General features: G+C 52.8%; 1 protein-coding gene and 1 pseudogene across 1 annotated transcript in view; both read right to left on the bottom strand.

Moving 5' to 3' along the window:
- Positions 1-263: 263 nt before the first annotated feature.
- On the bottom strand, positions 264-4,180 carry LOC122680429 (annotated as a pseudogene).
- A 1,809-nt stretch (positions 4,181-5,989) lies between these two features.
- The window catches only part of CLSTN3 (calsyntenin 3), a 30,854-nt gene continuing 16,443 nt past the window's right edge, over positions 5,990-20,400 (bottom strand). Inside the window, exons 13-18 of the mRNA XM_043881946.1 lie at positions 15,186-15,412; positions 14,730-14,900; positions 13,560-13,705; positions 13,136-13,271; positions 6,989-7,191; positions 5,990-6,893 (exon numbers count right to left, since the gene is read on the bottom strand). Coding sequence (XP_043737881.1) covers positions 6,753-6,893; positions 6,989-7,191; positions 13,136-13,271; positions 13,560-13,705; positions 14,730-14,900; positions 15,186-15,412 — 1,024 coding nt within the window. The 3' untranslated portion in view covers positions 5,990-6,752. The remainder of the gene's footprint in view (positions 6,894-6,988; positions 7,192-13,135; positions 13,272-13,559; positions 13,706-14,729; positions 14,901-15,185; positions 15,413-20,400) is intronic.

Raw genomic sequence — 20,400 nt, 5'->3', positions numbered from 1 at the left:
TTTTTGTTTTTTTTTTTTTTTTTTGAAAAAAACAAAAAACAAACACTACAAGCCATGCTGCCGGAGTCTGGGGGTGGTGGCAGAGGGGCAAGGAACTTCAGGGATCCTGCCAACCCCTAGAGGCCATGTTTTAAAGACCCCTTCATCACCTGCCCATCTCCCGATAATTAATGATAATGATAGCTCACGTATAGTACGCCAATTCTGAGTTGCATCAGAAAAAGTGATTTTTTTAAACTAAATATTACAATTTATTCCTTTTCATGATTACAGGCATTACAGGGCAGGGTGAATAAACAAGGCAAATAGAGCGACCTCTTTTCCACCCCACCCCACCCCCATTTAATCATAGGCAGCATTTTGGCATTTTTATAATATACAGGTTGACTTAATTCATTGACTCAGGTTGGAAGCTGGCAGCCGCAAATCTTTGTAATTTAGGATCTTTCTCCATAGCCACTTCAAGGATTTTAATTCCTAAACTACACCATGAATTCTGAAATGCAGCATGCATGGAGCTTTTACATCTTAATATGAGCTCTGACACCTCTTGTTAAGATAGGGAACTGAAAGCTGTCTTCCTCTTGGCTAACCCAGTCCACCAGCAACCTTAACAGTTAAATTACTATATAAAAATAAAACTGCACACCCAAGCATTGACTGCAACTGTTGTGCTGGGAACCCTTTCTGGTGCACTAGTTCCCTCAGAGAAAAAAGATCTTAACCAGTTACTTCCAAGAATAAATAACCCCAGTAGAGTGTCTGCAATGCCCTTCAAAGAATGACTCAAGGTCAGGCAATCTTAGACATCCTGACAAGGTTACAGTGTTTTCATACAAGATATATTTAAAACTGACCCCAGACCAAATATTACAACCATAATCCCCCAAAATCCCATTATTTAGAACACTGAGTTCCTGCTGAGATGCCAAAGCCAGAAATCTCAAAGCAAAGAGTGACCCGTTCATCATCTTTTACAAGCAGAGAAAAGTATCAAGGAAAGGAAACTCCTCCCTCCTAAATTAATCAAATCAATGCTATCTTCAGTTCTAACTGACAAGAACCAGAGTCCTCAATTTCCTGATTTGAGACGTCCATTATCAAGGTGACTGTCAAGGTCAAGAAGAGATTTCAGGCTTTTCTTTGCCATGACCCATGAACTCCAGTCCTTCAATAGGAATCTCCTTCTCCTTTGTTGCTTTCTGATTTGAACACGCTGATGGTAGTGCTTGAAGAGGTCGATGCATGGGTCCCTGGAGCAGTTCCCCCTGAGGAACATCTTGGCAAACCAGTGACTGAAGTACTCTGAAGTACTGGTGGGTGCACTGGAGCTTCATGTTGGTGCAAGCCTCCCCTAGGCTGTTCATGGCGTGGGCCAGAAAAAGTGATTGTATTGAAGCCTCACTGAACCCTTGGAGTAGGGAATTTTTCGACAGCCGATGAGCCATCACTTAAGAGAAGCTGAAGACCAAGGCTGAACACTAAGTTGTTGAGATGTGAACACGGGGGTGGGGGTGGGGGCTCCTCAATCCCTCCTCCCTCCTCCCTCGCTCCTCCTCCCCATCCCATCCCTGGCAGGAGGGGCCCCCTGTGCTTTGGAATTTCCTCAGAACAGCCAGATGATGCAGGAAGAGCAGGGCCCTGAGGTGGAGGGTCATTGGCTGGGTGGTCTGTGGGGGGCTGCCGAACTTCCAGGGGGACTAGGCAGCTGAGTCACCTGGGCCTGGTACCCTGGTACCCAGCTGAGTACCCTAGGTCTTTGCCCTTCTGTCATTTGCAAGTGACATCACCGTCTCTGCACAGCTCCTGTGCCTTCTGGACTTCTCCCTGTCTGTGGTGCCCTGAGCCCAGGAAGACTCCTCTCCCTTCATTAGCCTAACTGAAAATCAGGGGTTTTCTCAACTTCTGCTTTTGCCCTTTAACAGCCTCTCCCTAAAGAACCAGCCACGCAGAAGCCCGTGGAGAAATGGCAGCGTAACTCCAACTCAGCTGTTTAAGGGAAAAGATCACGTCTGCTGGGGAGGTGGGCGGGACTGCAGACTTGGGGTGAGAACCTCGGATATTCAGGGCAGGTCTTCGAGACTGGACATTACACTCGGACTGGACGTTCCCTTATCCTGTGGGTGAGAATCCTCAGGCAGGTTTCACCGGGTTCCAATTCCTTCAATGACAAAGCCAGCCCCACCACATCCCAGAGTCTGCATTCCCCCACCCGCTCCCACCCACCGTTGCTAAATTTAAACCCTCATCTGTCCTTTTCCTGTAGAACGAGGTTATTTTAGGGAGCGACAGCAGCGTGGAGCCGCGGGAGACGCAGCGACACCAGCGCGATGAAAATAAGCGTGCCAGCTCCTCCCCGTCTCTCAGATGCGCCTGCCTGCCGGCCGGGACACCCATCTCCCTCCGCACCGGCTCCCTTTCTGCCGTTCCTCGTCTCTCCAGGAGGGGGCGCCCCGGAGCGGGATGCCTCAGCAGGACGCTGGGTGAGAAGAGGGCGTCCAGGGAGGAGGAGTCCAGGACGCCCAGAGCCCACATTGCACCGAGGAGCACTGAGGATGCAAGCTCAGCTCATGCTACAGGCACCCTAGGAACGGCCTAGGGTCTAGGTGTTTGTGTGTTAGTCCTTCAGTCTGTCCAGCTCTTTGTGACCCCATGGACTGTAGCCTACCAGGCTCCCCTGTTCATGGGATTCTCCACGAGAATACTGGAGTGGGTTGCCATTCCCTCCTCCAGTGGGTCTTCCCAACCCAGGGATCCAACCCAGGTCTCCTGCATTGCAGGCAGACTCTTTACCATCTGAGCCACCAGGAAAGTCCAGGGCCTAGGTGATTTACCAGTCGACTGGTCCAGAGGAACCCCGAGGGGAACCAGAGGACATATTTTGGGGGGACAGCATGGAGATTAAAATGTGAAAGTAATATGAGCTCTTCCACGGGTGCTAGGAGACTGGAAGCAGATGTGTCATTCCTGACCCGTCCCAGCAAGAGGACGGCAGCCCCCAAGGCAGGGGCTGGCAGCTGCCGAAATGCAGGTTTTAGGATCGTTGCTGATGGCACACCAGTGGGAAGGTTGCAGCGTGATGGAATCTTGACATGGGCAGAGCCCTGGTGTGTGTGTGCATGCATGTCCTCCCTCCCAGAAGACACGAAGGTGAGCGTTCAGGTCTCTGGTCTAGTAATAGGATGCAGACACTTGATTCTTGAGCACTTGGTTGCCGGCTTTGCCTCTACAGCTTCTCTCAAGGGTCTGGCTCTCCATCATGCACTTTCCAGGAAGCTCATCAATTTTCACTGCAGAGAATGGACTTAAGAGGAAAACACGCTTTCAGTGCGAAAGAGAAGATCCGATTGAGGCCAAAGGAGATGTTTGCTGTATCAAATTACATGAGGAGAAAAATGGGAAGCCCTGCCCAAGTCTTGGCATCCTGAAGCTTTGGGAGGTTCTGTGAGGGAGGTTGAGGAACTTTCCAGGAGATCTTGAGCAACAAAATAGAAACCCATTTGGACTCCTGCCTGCCGCCCCTTCTCTGCACAAAGGGCATCGGCATCTTGCCTCACTCCTGATTCCTATTGCCAATGTGTGTGTGAGAGAGAGAGAGACTGAGAGAGAAGAATGGGCCCACAAGCGAAAGTGGTTGCTTGGGGCAATGTGGGGGCACGTGGGCTTCAAAGTCTTCTCCAGGCACCCACCCACCCCATGGTGACATGACCACCTGCCCAGCTGTCAGGTCAGGAGGTTCTGGCAGCCATGGGCTGGCATCTGGGGTGTCAGCACTAGGGATGAACAGGAGGGACAGGAAAGGCTGCACCTGTAAGACACAGTCAGTGGCCCGTGACCCCAGAAAGTCCCCAGGGAACGAATGCAGAAAGGTGCATTTCAGAAGAAACCCCGGTTGGTCCCAGAGATGGATGATCCAGGGAGGCCGGGACTGGGCAGACGCTAAGAGATGGACCCTGTGCTGCCGATGTGTGTGCTTGCCCCATCTGCTCCCAAGAGCTGGGGCTTGAACTTGAATGAAGACCCCGGGTCCTAAGTCTGGCCACACTCTGGGGGCTCCAGGAGCAAATGGGCTTCCCATTTGGTGGCGCTAATGGGAAAGAATCCACCTGCCAATGCAGAAAACCTGGAGATGTGGGTTGGATCCCTGGGTCGGGAAGACCCCCTGGAGTAGGAAATGGCAACCCACTCCAGTATTCTTGCCTGGAGAATTCCATGCACAGAGGATCCTGGCAGGCTACAGTCCATGGGATCTCAAAGAGTCAGATATGACTGAGTGAGCACAAGGGCAAACATTTGACTCCACTGCTCTGTGTGGGAAGCTGTGGACCCTGAGGCCAGGGGTGCGTGAGAACTAGGGGGGATGGTAAGAGGAGAGGGGGTGAGCTCCCTGAAATTTAAGACCAAAGACTGAAATCTCACTCTCACACCTCGTTAGCACTGAGGCTTTGATATCTGAAGGCTCTGCCCGTTGAGCCATCGCTCTGAGCAGCTCCAGGGAGAACAGGCAGGCTGCCTCCCACGTGTTATTGCCACAGACATGGAAACATGATCTTGGCATCCACAAGGGCCCCTCCAGGAGAGGGTTCAGCAGGCACCTGCTGGGTCACGTCTGTCCTCTGTGCACTGATGCCCCCAGGCCAGAGGGCCATCAAAGCAGCTCCCCTCTCCCCTCCTACCAATACATCTCTTTTCTCTCTTTTCTCATCTTTTCTCAATCGATCTGAGAGCCACACGCATCTCATCCATTCTTCAGAGACCCTACTGTGCGCCAGACCCCGTGTGAGTTCTGAGGACACAGTCTGGTGGTGGAGACCATGGATGTGAACCACCATGTAGTGAAAAGGTCCGGGATGGAGGCGTGAACAAGAGGTGCCAGAGCACAGAAGACTTCCTAGAAGAGGCAGCACTGGGTCTGGAGTGATAAGGACAAGACGGCTAGGCACACAAAGGGGAAAGGACACAGTGGACAGAGCGAACGGCACGTGCAAAGACAGAGGCAAGAAGCAGCAGGGCAGGTTTGGGGAAAGACTAGTGGTTTGTGTGACTGGTACCTAGGTGTGCCGGGGTGGTGGCAGGAAGGGCCAGGCAGGTGGGGGAGGTGGGTTGAGGGGCCTCTCAAGGTGTCCAAACTTGACCCTGACAGTGATTTGGAAGTAGGGAAGGTTCCAGGAAGAGAACCTGCACTTTAGAAAAGCCACTCTGACCCAGAGGTGGGTGGAGTGGAGCAAAACACTGGAGGCAAGGAGAACAGGTAGGAGGCAGGTAGGTGACAGGTAGGCAACAGGTAGGTGACACGTAAGAGGCTCTTGCAACAGACCAGGCATATACTGAAGACGGTATAAGCCAAGGCAACACCAGCAATGCGGTGCCGGGGAGAAAAAGACATTTGAGAGATTTTAAGGGGTAAAAAGTAAAAATGAGAGGGTTTAGTCACCATGTGGACATGAGGTTAAGGGAGAGGGAGAAATCCCAACGCACTCCCAGGCCTCTGGCTCAGGTAACTGGGAGAAAGGCAAAACGGACAGAGCAGAATCCGGGCCAAGGTTGCCTCTGAAGTGCAGGACGCCCTAGTGGAGCTGCCACCTACAGGTGGTGGGGGAACTAAGGGCCCACATGCTACAAGGTATGGCCAATAATTAATCAATTAAGTAATTTTTAAAAGGGAAACCCCTTTTTAAAAAACAAATAGCAGGGGTGCCTGCCCTCTCCCCCTCGACTCCCCCAGGTCTGGGCACACAGGAACCCCAGGTGAAAAATTCCAAGAGATGGGGGTGATAACAATGTCTTCCACGAAACCCTGGCATATGCAGCATTCTCCCCAATTGTCTGCACTTTTCCCAGGGTGCAGTGGGAGCCATCTGATCCTGGCAACAGCACCCAGACAACCAGCCCTGCCCCTCACTTCAGCTCAGAGACCTAAGGGGTCAGAAACCCCAGAGCGGCCACCCACAGAGCGCCCACCAGGGATCAAGCAGGCCAGAGGCAGCTCACCAGGCTTTTTTCCGGTTGTTTTATTTGAAAACCCTAGGGTGTGTCCCCTCCCTCACACACCCACCCCCCGACCCCCACTCCCACCCCAGGACGTGACGATGCCACACGCACACAAGGTTGTGAGCTGCACACGGAACACAGGGGCTGCGCTCACGACGACATGAAAAAATATACATTATATATAATCCACCCGGGCCCCCACCCCACTCCCACCCCTACAACCCAGCCACAGCCAGGTCTCGGAGAAAGGGGCAGGGGCTGCAAGACCTCAGGTAAGGAGAGGAAAGAGGAGGGAAGGGGGCCAGGAGAAGAGGGGATCCCCAGAGTGAAATGGAAAGAGGGGGGCTCGTTAAGAGAAGCGGAGAATGCCCGGCCAGGGGGCTCCGTGGACAGGAGGGAAGGTAAGGGCAGGGGACAAGGTTTCCTTCAGCGCCCCCCACTCCCATATAGCACATGGCCGGTGGGGGAAGAGACAGACATGAGTCAGCAAAGAGGGTGGCTGCCTGGGGACAGACAAGGCAGCCAGAATCTCCCCAACCCGGGAGTAGGAGCCCAGAGGCACGGAGCTGGGGGTGGGCTGGGGGCTGAGGGGGAGAGGGCAGGCTCTGGTGGGCCCCCGGATTCTGAGATTAGGAGAGGACTCTTCTAAGACCTCTCTTCTCCACCCCACCGGGTCTCTCTCCTCTAAGAAGGTCCTTCTGTCTCTTCGGTGTGTCTGTCTCACCAGGACGGAATTCTCTGTCTGGGGAGGGGCAGAGGCCTCAGTAGCGGTGAGGGGGGGTCTCGATGATGCGTCTCTCGTCACTGCTGGGCGAGTCGGCCGCCTCCGAGTCACTGCTGTCCTCGTCGTCCTGCTGGCCACCCGCAGTGCCCGCCACGCAGACCTGCCGGCTCTGGTAGGACTGGGGAAGAGTGGGGGTGGGGGGCGCTCATTGGGAGTCTCCCTGCTGGGAGTGTGCCCCAGCTGAACCCTGACTCTGCCAGGCCCCCTACTCACCTCCATGGGGTTCACGATAATGGTGAGAGCTGAGTCATCCCAGAAGAGGTCAGGGTCCTTGGGGTCGCTGGAGGCTCCAGGAGGCCCGCTGGCCCCTGAGACGCGGCGGTGCAGAGAGTGGATGCGCACAAGACCCAGGACGACCATGAGCACCAGGAAGCCCACGCACACCACGATGATGAGGGTGGCCGCGCTGGGGACCACTGCAGAGAGAGCCAGGCACAGCTGAGCCAACTCAGCTGGCGGGGGAGGGGGGAGGGGCATGGCAGAAGGGGGTCAGGGGTCTGGGAAGAGGGCATCCCTGAGCAAAAGAGAGCGTCCATGATGGCCCAGAAGAGGGGTCTCCACTGTAGAAGCTGGAAGAGAAGCAGAGTCCCACGGGTACAGAATCTGCCCTCAATGCAGGAGACCTGGGTTCAGTCCCTGGGTCGGAAAGATCCCCTGGAGGAAGAACTGGCAACCCACTCCAGCATTCTTGCCTGGGAGATCTCATGGACAGAGGAGCCTGGCGGGCTACCCCCAAGGGGTTGCAAAGAGTCCGACTTGACTAAGTGACTATCACTTTCTCTTTTTCACTTTCACCCAGGGAAGGGCAGAGATGGGAAGGGCAGGGGGCGACTGGAGGAACTGAGAGCCTGAGGGAGGGAGGAGGTCTGCAAAGGAGGAAGGGCAGGGGAGGAGAAGGGCCCCCAGCCCAACATTGCCCTGAGCAGTTCTGTGCTCGGCGGACAGAGGGCAAGGCCTGGACCCTGCCCAGGTCCTCTGCCTGCGCCTTCCCTGGGGACCACGCAGTCCAGGAAGGAGGTCCCGGGAGCCCAGAGGGGAAAGGAGAGAGGTGGCAACACGGGCTTGATGACGCAAGAGTAGAGAATGTTCTCCTTCGTTTGAAGAGGAGAAGTGGGCTCCAAGTGTGGCCTGGCACCCGAGGCTGGGGACAGGACCAAGAAGTAGAAAGCAGCCCCTTCAAGTACCCACCTGGACAGAGCTCGCCCCTGCTCCGTGACGCCTCCCGTCTCCTTGTGGGCTCGAGGGACACCGGGGGGCTCTGCTCCCCTCGGGATGCACCCCCCGTCCCCTCGGCCTCGCCATGCCTCTGGGCCTGCAGCCTCACTCTGAAGCCCAGGCTCAGGGGGATGTGGACCCTAAAGGGCAGCGAGACCCAGAGCGGGGCGTGCACCCTCACGTGGACCTTGGAGCTGATGGCGGCAAAGCACACGTGCAGGCACAGGTACACGCCCAGGAAGAGCGTGTGGGCGCACACCTGGACCAGGGTCGCCACGCCCCGCACCCGCGCCAGGCCTCTGCCGGCCAGCACGCCTGCCCGCACCAGCCACCCGACGGCCTGCTCACACGGCAGGATGGAAAGGATGCGCCCGAGGGTCTCCAGCAAGGCACAGCAGAGCCACACGTGCAGCGCCACCCAGCTCCCCACCAGCTGGGCAGTCCAGGCGAGCCCGTGCAGGACAAGGTACCCGCCACAGACCTGGACCCAGACGGCCACGGAGGCAGCAGCCGTAAGCACAGCCTTGCCCGCCTCCTGCGCACACATGGACAACACGCGGAGAAGCAGGAGGAGGCAAAACAGAGGAGCCCACAGCCCCACGGACAGCAGGTGGAGGTAGAGACCCCACAGGCGCGCCCCCAGGCTCAGTGCCCTCACGGGCAGCTGGGTGACTACACCCCACATGGGTGCCCACTCCTGCTGGCCACGGAGGCACAGCACCTCACTGACCAGAGAGGCTGTGTGGGATCCACACCCTGGGCAGTCCCGTTGCTGAGGGGCTGTTAGTATATGCGTCTCACTCACACACACACACACGCACGCACACACACACACGAATTTACCCACAGCCTCCAAGACTCACATGACCAGAGACGGAGCAGAATGCAGGGAAGCACAGAGCATGGGGTACACCCTGGTGCACACCTGTCCTCCAGCAGACAGTGCACGCACACGCTGCCACATGCTCCAGAGCCAGCCAGGTGTGGAAACACAAGCAGGTGTGGGAGCAGCCGCACTGGCCTCACGCCTCGCTGAGGCCACCCTGATGGTACTCTGCCAAGTCGATCCCCAGTCTGACCCGACCCATAGCCCATCTGGGGCCAATGACAACTGACTCTATTGAGCAAGGCAGGCGCACTCCGTGGGCGCCGGCTCTGGGGAGAGATGGGCCTGGCTGGATGAGTGTATCTTAACTGCCTGGGGATGGAGGAGGAGGATGGGGGAGGCTGAGCTGGCCTATCGGCTCCTCTGCAGGAAAAAGCCCCTCCCGCGTCTCCAGGTCGGTGGGGCAGGATCCCAGAACGGTGACCCCCGCCAGCAGAATGCCCCTGTAGCCAAGCCCAGGCTGTAGAAGTAGAAACCCCTCCTCGGGGTGGAGGCCACAGCAGGTGAACTGGCGCCACAGCCACAATGACGACGAGCCAGAGCTTCTGCTCTGTGCCTTAATCAAATGCATTTGTCCCTGCAAGCCCCGGGCCTGGTGAAGGAAGTGACAAGCTGACTGCCGGCAGTCAGAAATGACCACAGGAAAGACAAAGCACAGACACTGCATGTGCGGGCAAACAAGCACAGTTAATTAGTTTAAACTGAGCCAGGAGGCCGGGGAGATGGGAGGATTTTTAAGTTAGCTACAGACAGCAACCAAGAGTTTAGGAAACATCATCAACCTTTCTTACTGCATTAGCTCCAAGTAGTTGACTCTGGCCTCGAGTGACCTCCCCAACAGGAAGGAGTGTTTGAGTTCTAGCCAGTAGCCCATGTGAAACTCCTGGCTTCGTGTGAGTGTAAGGCATCGTGGATGCCCTGTCCACAACCCTGCGTGGAGCCCCCTTTCTGAAGAGGCTGGGGAGAAACCTCCAACCGGAAGCACTGGTGGGTCCCATCACGTGACTTTCCTAACTGCTGTTTTCCTCCTGTTTCAGCTCCAAGGAAGCTCAGGTCCAAATTCTGGCCACTCAAGCGACTGTGCAGTATCTCACAGCATGTGTTTTATGAACTGACTTATTCCCTGGCTTCATCTTCCATCGTCATCCTTTCTGCCTCATGTCCAACTTCATTTTTTATTCTCATCCTTCTGCGCTGTGGGTCTCTCCACAAAGTCTCAGATACTTGTAGGTAACAAAGCAAGGAAATAACTCCTAACTTGACTGCACAGTGGAATCACCTGAGGATCTTTAAAAACGCACTGAAGCCTGGCTCCCCTGCCCAGACCTTCTGACTGAATTGGTAATGGGGTATGACCGAGGCACTAAGGGTTTTTACTGCTCCCAGGCGATTCTGATGTGCATCAAAATTTGGCAGGACTGGATAAATCTTGTCTTCAACACTCATTTTACCCTTCTCAGGCAGCCTTGTTCTCTCCAAACACAACCCCCCGAGCCACCCACCCACCCCCAGTTCTCACACTCTTGTTCTCTCTCATGTCCATCCAGACTCCCTTCTACCCTCCAGGTTCAAGGTCAAGGTCTGAATAGGCCAGCACAGGCCTTCCTTGGCTGACTGTGCCAGTTCACACTGAGCTCTTTCCTGGTGCACTTAGGCACTTCAGAGAAATGAACCCCCCGTCCCATTGGAGAGAATTCTATCTCTTCCTCTTTTGCATGGTCAGAGTAATTTGAAATTGCTAAACCACAGTTCTGTAACTCCACTCTTGGGACTGGGAGGGAAGGGAGAGAAAGGGAACACTTTGAAGAGTCAGGAAAGGTACATGGAATGGGTCAGTCAAAATGGGTCTCCTGATAAGTTCAGGAGATGTCAATCACCAAGGCCCTCGGGTGAACTATGAACTCTGTACCCTACTCAGGCCAAAATCAGGGGAAAGGAAAAGCAGGCTGCCGCTCTCAATTGGGATCGCAGAGAAAACAAGGATGAGAGTCTTACCAAGCCCAACAGCAATGCCAACCAGGACCCACTTTGAGCCTAATCTGAGTGGTAGACCCAGTATCCAATCCCAGCAAGGCTGAGTGGAATGACTGCCAAGGAAAGAACTGGAAGAAGAGCTAGGGAGCCATGGCCCCAAAAGTCTATTTAGCAAAAACAGGTCAAGTTCACGCACATGTCTCTAAAGATAGTGTGAAGCTTCCTAGAACCTTGCAACTTCCTTATGCTTTACACTCCCTTCTCACCCCTACTTCCATCTGCTTTGCTATAGGAATCACAGGAAAACACTTAAAAGGTGTCTGCAGTTGTCTTCAGGGAGAGCAAGAATGAGGGGAGCCAGTCCCAGGGAAAAGCAAACACAAGAGACAGTGCAGTGGGGGCCGCTGCCCGATGAAAGGAAACCAGACTGAATTCTGAGGGGTACCCAGGAGCCAGTCTCAGTCAGAGACATCCTGGGAAGTCCTCAAGGGCTCCCCCAAATTAGGTGCAACTATAACGTGATGAGACTATTTGTAAAGCATCTAACATGGAGAGGATATGAAGGGTGCTAGAGCACGGGTTCTGGAATTCTGCTGGCTGAATTCAAATCCTGGCTCCGCCATATTTTTGCTATGTGATCTTGGATAAGGTACTTAACCTCTCTGGGTCTCTGTTTCCTTACCTTTAGAGGGGATCATTCTAGTGCCTATTTCACCTGTTGTCTGTAATGACTCACTGGGTTAATAGGTGTAAAATTCACAGGCAGAGTGCCTGGCACACCAAAGTGCCCACTACTGTTAATGATTACATGGTTGACAAGAGAGCTGTCCTTTAAGGGTAGGGCTCAGTAAGTGACCATGACCTTGTCCAAAGAAAGCGTGTTTGGAACGCCTTAGGGAATTGCCTTCAGAGCCTGCAGCAGAAGTTTTGACTTTTTTTAAATCTTTTTTTTTTTTTGGCTATGCCATGTGGTATGTGGGATCTTAGTTCTCCGACCAGGGATCGAACCTGTGCCCCTTGCAGTGGAAGCACAAAGTCTTAACCACTGGACTGTCAGGGAAGTCCCTGACTTTTTCTAATAAGCAACACATCTCTGCCTTTCCGGAGTGGGTTTTACATGTACAAACGCAAAATGCTATCCAGAGCCAACTCTGACAAAAGTGGATGCTGATGTTGGGTAATATTGAACTAGGCCAAAAGCAAGGTATGTCCTGAAAGTAACAAAAGTAAATGCATCTCATGAATTGACTTTGAAAACAATTGTAAAAAAGGGATTCCAAAAACCATTTCCAGCAACATCAGAATCATTGCAGTTTTTAACAATGTGGAGAAGACTCAATTTATAATATTAGGTGTAAATATTAGGTTACAAAATAGTTTGATTTGTTAAAAGAAAAAAAGAAAGCAGTCACATAGGCAAAAACTGAACTGTGACCCTACTAACAATGGGTCAACTGTGGTGGAATTATGGATGACTTTTCTTATTTATACTTATAGTTTCTAATTTTTCTATAATTAAGCAACTCAAATTATGAATTAAAAATTGCATCACTAGTAAGCAACCCTGGCCAGGGAACAAGATGGCTCTGAAGGGCATCTGTCCATCTGGATGTAACACTTCACGTTCGCATATCTTGTTTCAGAAATAGCCTCATGACTTTATCAGTTCAGTTCAGTTCAGTGGCTCAGTCCTGTCCAACTCTTTGCGACCCCATGAACCACAGCACACCAGGCCTCCCTGTCCATCACCAACTCCCGGAGTCCACCCAAACCCATGTCCATCGAGTCGGTGATACCATCCAACCATCTCATCCTCTGTCGTCCCCTTCTGCTCCTGCCCTCAATCTTAGATAGCACATAATTTGACAGGCAATAGCACCAACCTTCTTTAGAATAGAAACTGTATCTACCTTATAATTGTTTGTATTCTTAATGGTATTGTCGACAGCATTAGTATACAGTAGGTGCTTAATATGTGATAGCTTCACTACTGAGGATCCCGAGGTCCGGGGCTGACTTCATATTGTTGGCAGTAGCAACAACAAAGGCTAAACCCACACTGACCATCAGCCCGGATATAAGTGACCCTGTGATGACCCAAGGCTCGAACTGTCCACTAGGGAAAGTGAATGAGCCAGGGGTGAAGGGATTGGATCGGAACCGTCAACCAAGCCAGGTTCTACAGAATCCATGGCTCCACCCCTTCCTCCTCACCCACCACCCCCAGAGGTGGGGGGAGGATGCTTGTGCCCACCCGCCTTCTGGCCCCACCCAGCCTTACGTACTGGAGTTGCGGTGGGAGCTGGCCAGGCTGTGTCCAGCCATCTCAGGCGGTGGCTGCTGCCCGCGGTGCAGGAACTGCTGGGAGCTGAGCATGTGGCTGGGGTGGGCCACCCGGTTCACGCTGTGCAGGACGCTGACCTGGGGCGAGGGCGGGCTCAGTGGATACGCTCGCTTCTCCCCAGTCCTCCTCCAGCCCTCGGAGGCCCACCTCTTCACCCCTGCCCACGCCCCACGCCCCCACCGCCCCCCGCCGCCCCAGCTTCCTCTCCTCCTCCACCCACAGCCCGGGTCCAGGATTCCCCTGCCCGGGCTGCAGTTTCCACCCCCAACCACCAGGGGGCTCAATAACCCCCCACCCCCACCCCACCCCCCATCCCGGCTCCTCACCAGCGGGGGCGGCTGTGGGAGGAAGGGGGCTTGGGTTACCTCCACGATGAATTCATTGCTGGAGTAACGCCCATTCATTTCTGAGCAGGAGAGCCGGAACTTCCTGGCGTAGAGGGCTGCTCCGTGTCGCAGGCGATAACGTGCCTGCCTCAGGATCTCTTCGTACACGGTGATGCTCTCCACCCCTGGGAACCAGGGAGGCAGCTCAGAGCAGAAGCCAGCGAGGAGGCCCGGGGTCTCTCTCCCAGACTCCCACCTGTTGACACCCCTCAACTCAACAGGAGCGTGACCCGATTCCTTAGAGGGAGAGAGGCTCCCCTGCACCCCGTCAGCTCTGCCTGACTGGGACAGAGAAACCGAGGCTCAATTTGCCCTCCTCTGCGAGCTGGGAGGAGAGATGGAGCGAAGGAAAACAGGGACGCATGCAGGACAGAGGGAGGAGGCAGCAGCGGGGAGATGGTGAGGGGCAAACACAGAAGCCCTCCATGAGGCTCTGGAAGGGAATGGAAACAGGAGGGGACCGGCCACCCCGTCTTCTATTCTTCCCAACAGAGGGTCCTTTGGAGAGGAGCAGGCTTCCCTGGAAAACTGCCAAGTCATTACCACCAAACATTAAGAGATGAGCACTTAGGAACTTCCCTGGGAGTCCAGTGGCTAAGGCTCCATGCTCCCAGTGAAGGGGACCAGGTTCCATCCCTGGTCAGGGAACTAGGTCCCACATGCCTCAACTAAGAGTTCATATGCCACAACTAAAGAGTCTGCATGCCACAGCTAAAGACCCCTCGTGCCGCAACTAAAAAAGATCCCGCGTGCTGCCAACTAAGACCCAGCACAGCCACATAAATAAATATTAGAAGAAAAGAAAAGCTATGCTGAATCCAAGAGATCAGTGAGATGGAAGACAGAGAAGATGGTGAGTAGCAAATGGCCAGAGAAGAAGAAAGCTAGTCAGAGACTGAGCCAGAGAAGAGTGGAGCCCAGAACAGAGGTGAGCCGGGCTGGACAGAGATGCTGGGAAAGAACCATCAGGATTCTAAACCCCGGCCCCCACCTCTATGGACAATCTGGAAGCCAGAGGACCTCCAGATGGGGAAGGTGGAAGGGGACACTTGGTCACATTCCTGGGCCTGGAAGGAGGACCCTCTGGGCCCCCCAGAGATGGACAGGGGCATCCCAAGAAAAGAGGACCAGCTCTCAGGCCCCACTGACCGGCAATGGTGAGGTAGGCGGATGTGTTGGTGAGCTCCAGGCCTCGCTGCTGCAAGGATGCCATGTCCAGGAGCAGACTTTCCCGCTCGGGATCCAGGTCATCCCCCACCAGGGAGATCTCACAGCCGTCCAGGTTGTGCACGATCTCGTCTGACATGCGAGTGTCTGTCACTGGATGGGAGGGAGTCGGGGTCTGGGTCAGAGCTGAAGGGCCCACCTCCTGGCTGCTCCTCCTCCCCATCCTGGGTCATCCCCTGAGAGCTGCCAGCATCGCTGTCAAGAAGGTCACTACCCGACAATGTCCTTATACCTCGGGGCCTCCCACTGGCCCTCCTTCCCAATAGCCAGTGGTTCTCGAAAAGCAAATGTGGGGTGACGGTGCTGTCATGTCCAGCTCCAGATTTTCTCCTTCAGGTTGGCTCCAGACACCGACCCCTCCCTGGGAGGCATGCTTACCTGTGCCTTGCCAACTCTCGTCCTTTTTGGCCTCCACCTGGTGTGAAATGGAGCAAGTGATCTGGAGATCAGGGAACAAAGGAACCCCGTCGGGTCCTTCGAAGTCCACAGCTGGGCGGGCAAAGTGAGCAGTGCCGCTCAGCAGGATCTGGGGGGCATCCGGCTGTAGCACCACCACGTAGCCCTCCACTTCAGGGATGGAGACACAGGACTCTTCACTGAAGCACCTGCATCAGGAGAGGGGAGGGAGGCAGCTGTGAGCCCAGCACCTGCTCCCTGATAATCTGTAGTCTGGCTACCACTCTGGACCCCCACCTCTGCAGAGAGCACCCCATGTCAGGGAGTAAAAGGGGAGGAAAAGGGGACAGTGTCTCTGCAGACCACCCCCCCACACACACACAGCAAAGCTGGAGGGGGAGATGCCCTTTCCCGGGAGGAAGCCACTGCAGAGAAGGGGCAGGGGCAAAAGGTCAGGCAACCCTGACCTATGACATCACCAATGCCCAATCCCAAGACCATGGAAATGTATTTTACAAACTGAACTTAAAGAAATGTAAATACATACACATCTAAGAGGTTTTTTTGTTTGTTTGATTTTTTAAAAGTGTATTCAGTACAATTTCTTTCCTGGGTACATATCTAAAGAAAATGAAATTACTATCTCATGGAGAAGGAAATGGCAACCCACTCTAGTAGTCTTGCCTGGAAAGTCCCATGGACAGAGGAGCTTGGTGGGCTACAGACCATGGGGTTGCAAAGAGTCGGACATGACAGAGTGATTGAGCACATATTCAGTGCAATTCCCTTCCTGGGTATATGAGGGCTTCCCTCATAGCTCAGTTGGTAAAGAATTGTTCCACAGTGCAAGAGACCCCAGTTCGATTCCTAGGTTGGAAAGATCCACTGGAGAAAGGATAGGTTACCCACTCCAGGATTCTTGGGCTTCCCTGTGACTCAGCTGGTAAAGAATCTACCTGCAATGCGGGAGACCTGGGTTCGATCCCTGGGTTGGGAAGATCCCCTGGAGAAGAGAAAGGCTACCCACTCCAGTATTCTGACCTGGAGAATTCCATGGACTGTACAGTCCATGGGGTGACAAAGAGTCGGTTATACATCTAAAGAAAACGAGTATGGGTATGTATGGGTAATACATCTAAAGATGAAATCACTATCTCAAAGCACTAGCTCCAGCCTCATGTTCACCACAGCATTATTCACAGTCACCAAGACACAGGGACCACCAGAGTGTCCATCCACAGATGAATGGATCAAGAAGATGTGACGTATATACAATGGAATACTATACATTCTGCCTTTTGTGATGATGTGGAAGGACCCTGAAGGTGTTATGCTAAGTGAGATAAATAAGATAAAAACAAATACCATATATATCACTTACATGGGGAATCTATCACCTTCTTTTTATATTTTTGGCCACACCAAGTCATGCAGGGATCCTGGTTCCTCAATATTCATGACCCCTGCAGTGGAAGCTCAGAGTCTTAACTACTGGACTGGTAGATATGGGTCAAAAAATATTCAACAACAAAGGTGGGGTGGGGTGGGAGTGGGAAGTGTGTCAAAGGATGTCCACAAAACTATAATTCAAAAGATACATAGACCCCATGTTCATAATAGCACTATTCACAATAGCCAAGATGTGGAAACAATCTAAATGTTCACTGACAGATGAATGCATAAATTAGACGTGGTACATATATACAATGGAATAGTACTCAGTCATCAAAAAACAAAATAATGCCATTTGCAGAAACACAGATTCAACTAGAGATTACCATACTAAGTGAAGTAAGTCAGAAAGAGAAAGACAAATACCATATGATATCACTTATATGTATGGGCTTTCCAGGTGGCACTAGTGGTGAAGAACCTGCCTGCCTATGCAGGAGATGTAAGAGACCTGGGTTTGATTCCTGGGTCGGGAAGATCCCCTGGAGAAGGGAATGGGAACCCACTCCAGTATTTTTGCCTGGAGAATCCCATGGACAGAGGAGCCTGGAGGGCTATAGTCCATAGGGTCGCACAGAGTTGGACACGACTGAAGCGGCTTAGCGTGTATGCGTGCACATCACTTATGTGTTTATCTAAAATATGACACAAATGAACCTATCTATCAAACAGAAGCAGAATCACGGACATAGAGAACAGACTGATGGTTGCCAAGGGGGAGGGGGTTGGGGCAGAGGTGGAGCGGGAGGCTGGGATTAGCAGATGTAAGCCTTTATATATACAATGGATAAACAACAAGGGCCTACTGTATAGCACAGAGAACTAGATTCAATATCCTATGATAAAGCATAATGGGAAGGAACATTAAAAATGTATGTATATATACATATAACTGAACTATGTTGCTGTAAAGCAAACACTAACACAACACTGTAAATCAACTACAATAAAAAAAGGGACATCCTCCTCCCAGGTGTATCTTCCACTCATTTCGTTCAGTACCAGATAAACACTCTTCGGTAGGCAAGCTAATCTGACCATCTCAGACCGCATCCACCATCCCATGAAGCCTCTCTGACCTTGGTGCCACACAAACCCTCCCAAGAGGACTAAGTCCTGACCAACCAACATCACAGCCACTCTAGAACACACTCCCAGGATCTCCTCCAGCCAATCTGAGGGTTATCCCCAGAGCACTTCCTGCTTTGTGAAGCATTTTGCCCACAAGATTTCACTTAACCTTCTTTCACTACTGTTGGAAGAAGGAGCAGAAGCCAAAGCTCCTGGGTCAGACATCTTGGCCACATAAGAAATATGCATCCCAGTCCAGGCTTGAACCCATTCTTCTCATTCCAAGTCCACACTTTCCCACTAACCCACAGCCACCATGTGGAACCTGGGTTTGCACAAATCAAATTTATTTATAAAGAAGTGTCTCCTTGGAATTCCCAGGTGAACCAGTGGTTAGGACTTGGCACTTTCACTGCCATGGACCTGGATTCAATCCCTGGTTAAGGAACTAAGATTCCACAAGCTGCATGGTGCAGCAAAAGAAAAAAAAAAGAAACTGCCCCCTTGAACATGCAGTTTTCACAGGGGAGGTGGTAATTCCAGAGCAGATCTTATGGTCCACCTGCCTGAGCTAAGGGAAATGATTTTTCAAAAAGGATTGTCATTTGTGTTACTGAATGAGTCCAGCTTGACTACTGGAGCCAAAAGGGAGAAGGCGTAACCTCAGCAGATACCATGAATGCAAAGCCTCTGAAGGGACCAAACCCACAACCTGCTGAGTTCCTGTGCCCTAAGGAGCAGGGCCCGAGACAGTCCGCACGGTCCCAGAGAGACCTCGATCAAAGCCTCCTGGCAAGTAAGTCCAGCTGACTCCGGAAGCACAGCCTCCAGCAGATATTCTCACTGTAATGGGTGATCCAAAAGGTGCCCAAAGGGGACCAGTGGGCTGGCCTCCAGCAGACCTTCCCACTGGGATGGGTGATCCAAAGGAGACCCAAAGGGGAGCAGGGGGCTGGCCCTGCCACTGATGATCTGGTCAAGAAATTAGAATTTCTACACAAACCTTCAAACAAGAGCCAACGTGATCACCATCACACGAATGGAGCACACACAAAACCAAGAGCGTTCAAGGTGGGAGAAGCTATTTCTGGCTAGGATGGGAATGGGCTATTTGGCCAGGGACAGTAGGAATAATCAAAAAAAGGAGCAAGCAACCCAGCCTTTGAAGGAGGTAGAAAGTTGACCCTAGAGTGGATGGTGAGGAGCACACGGAGGGGAATAGAGGAACACGACGCAGGAAAGGCTGGGACAGATGGTTCAGGGCTCCGAGTGCAAATTTTGTGGGTGGCAGGAGGGAACCACAGATGTCTTCTTTAGCAAGGAAGTGTGAGGATGGACATTCACTAACCTAGCCTTTGGGTGGGGGCGAAACTGAAGTTAGAATACGAAAGACAGTCCACTAGTCAGGAGGCTATCGTAAGAGGCCAGAGGAGTGGGCATGAGAGTCTGCTGGAGCCATAACACAGATATGGGGAAAGAGGAAGCAGACACCAAACACAGGTGCAGAGGGATCTAGGTGACCAGATGACTGATGGGGTGTGGTGGTAAACACAGGGAGGGCTCCAAGGCAATTCAGAGGCTGCAAGCCAGGGTGACTGCAAGGACAGAGACACCATCACAGAGGCAGAGAATTCAGGGGCAGGGCTGGCTCAGGCACTGAAGTTCATTATTAAGCTTTAGCTCATTTGTTTGAGGTGTGGGCAGAACTTCCCAGACAGAGATTACAGCAAGCATGTAAAAATTCAAGAGTTAGGGAGACAAAACAGAGCTAGAGAAAAAGATGTGGTGGCCATCTGTTCAGTGGTCAATGCCATGAGGAGATGGGCTTTCCAAGAATTCCAGAAAGATTAAAAAAAAAAACTTAGGGAAAACCTGCATTGACTGAACAGTTGCATGTGAAAGTGCTCAGTCATGTCTGACTCTGTGGACCCATGGGCTGAAGCCCACCAGGCTCCTCTGTCCACAGGATCCTCCAGGCAAGAGTACTGGAGTGGGTTGCCATGTCCTCTTCCAGGGAATCTTCCTGACACAGGGATCAAACCCAGGTCTCCCACACTGCAGGCAGATTCTTTCCCATCTGAGCCACTAGGGAAGCCCAAGAATACTGGAGTGGGTACCATATCCCTTCTCCAGAGAATCTTCCCCACCCAGGATCGAGCCGGGGTCTCTTGCATTGCAAGAGGATTCTTTACCAGCTGAGCAACCAGCGAAGCCCCTCAATGAAGTGTTAGTGTTGCACTAACTACATGGAAACCCTGAAATGGAGAAATGAGACCTCCCTGCCTCTTAACCTCACAAAGGAAGAAGGCCCCTCCCCTCTACTAAAGGAGGAGCTCAGGTTCCCAACCCTCAGATAAGCCTCTTCCCTGGGCAGGTCAGAGGAATCCAGATGAGCCAACTCCCACCTTGTGGGGCTGCCCCTTGCAAAGCTCCATCCTAAGCCAGAAGACAGAGCCCTCCCTCTGACACGGCCCCTAAGCCTATGAAAGAGATGAGATCAATTCTTGGTCCCTGAGGGATGAAGCCCTTGGCACCTTCAGAGCTGGGTGAGAGCCCTTTAACAGCTAGAGTTCTCACTGGAAGCTGGTGGGGCCCATCCTGAGCGCTGATCTGTGTCCATGAGAACTCATCTGCCCATAGCCTTCAGCTCCACATCATGACTGCACCATGGACC

The sequence above is a fragment of the Cervus elaphus genome, chromosome 22 (assembly GCF_910594005.1).
Source record: "Cervus elaphus chromosome 22, mCerEla1.1, whole genome shotgun sequence".
NCBI lineage: Eukaryota > Metazoa > Chordata > Mammalia > Artiodactyla > Cervidae > Cervus > Cervus elaphus.
This window is presented reverse-complemented; position numbering and strand designations above follow the sequence as displayed.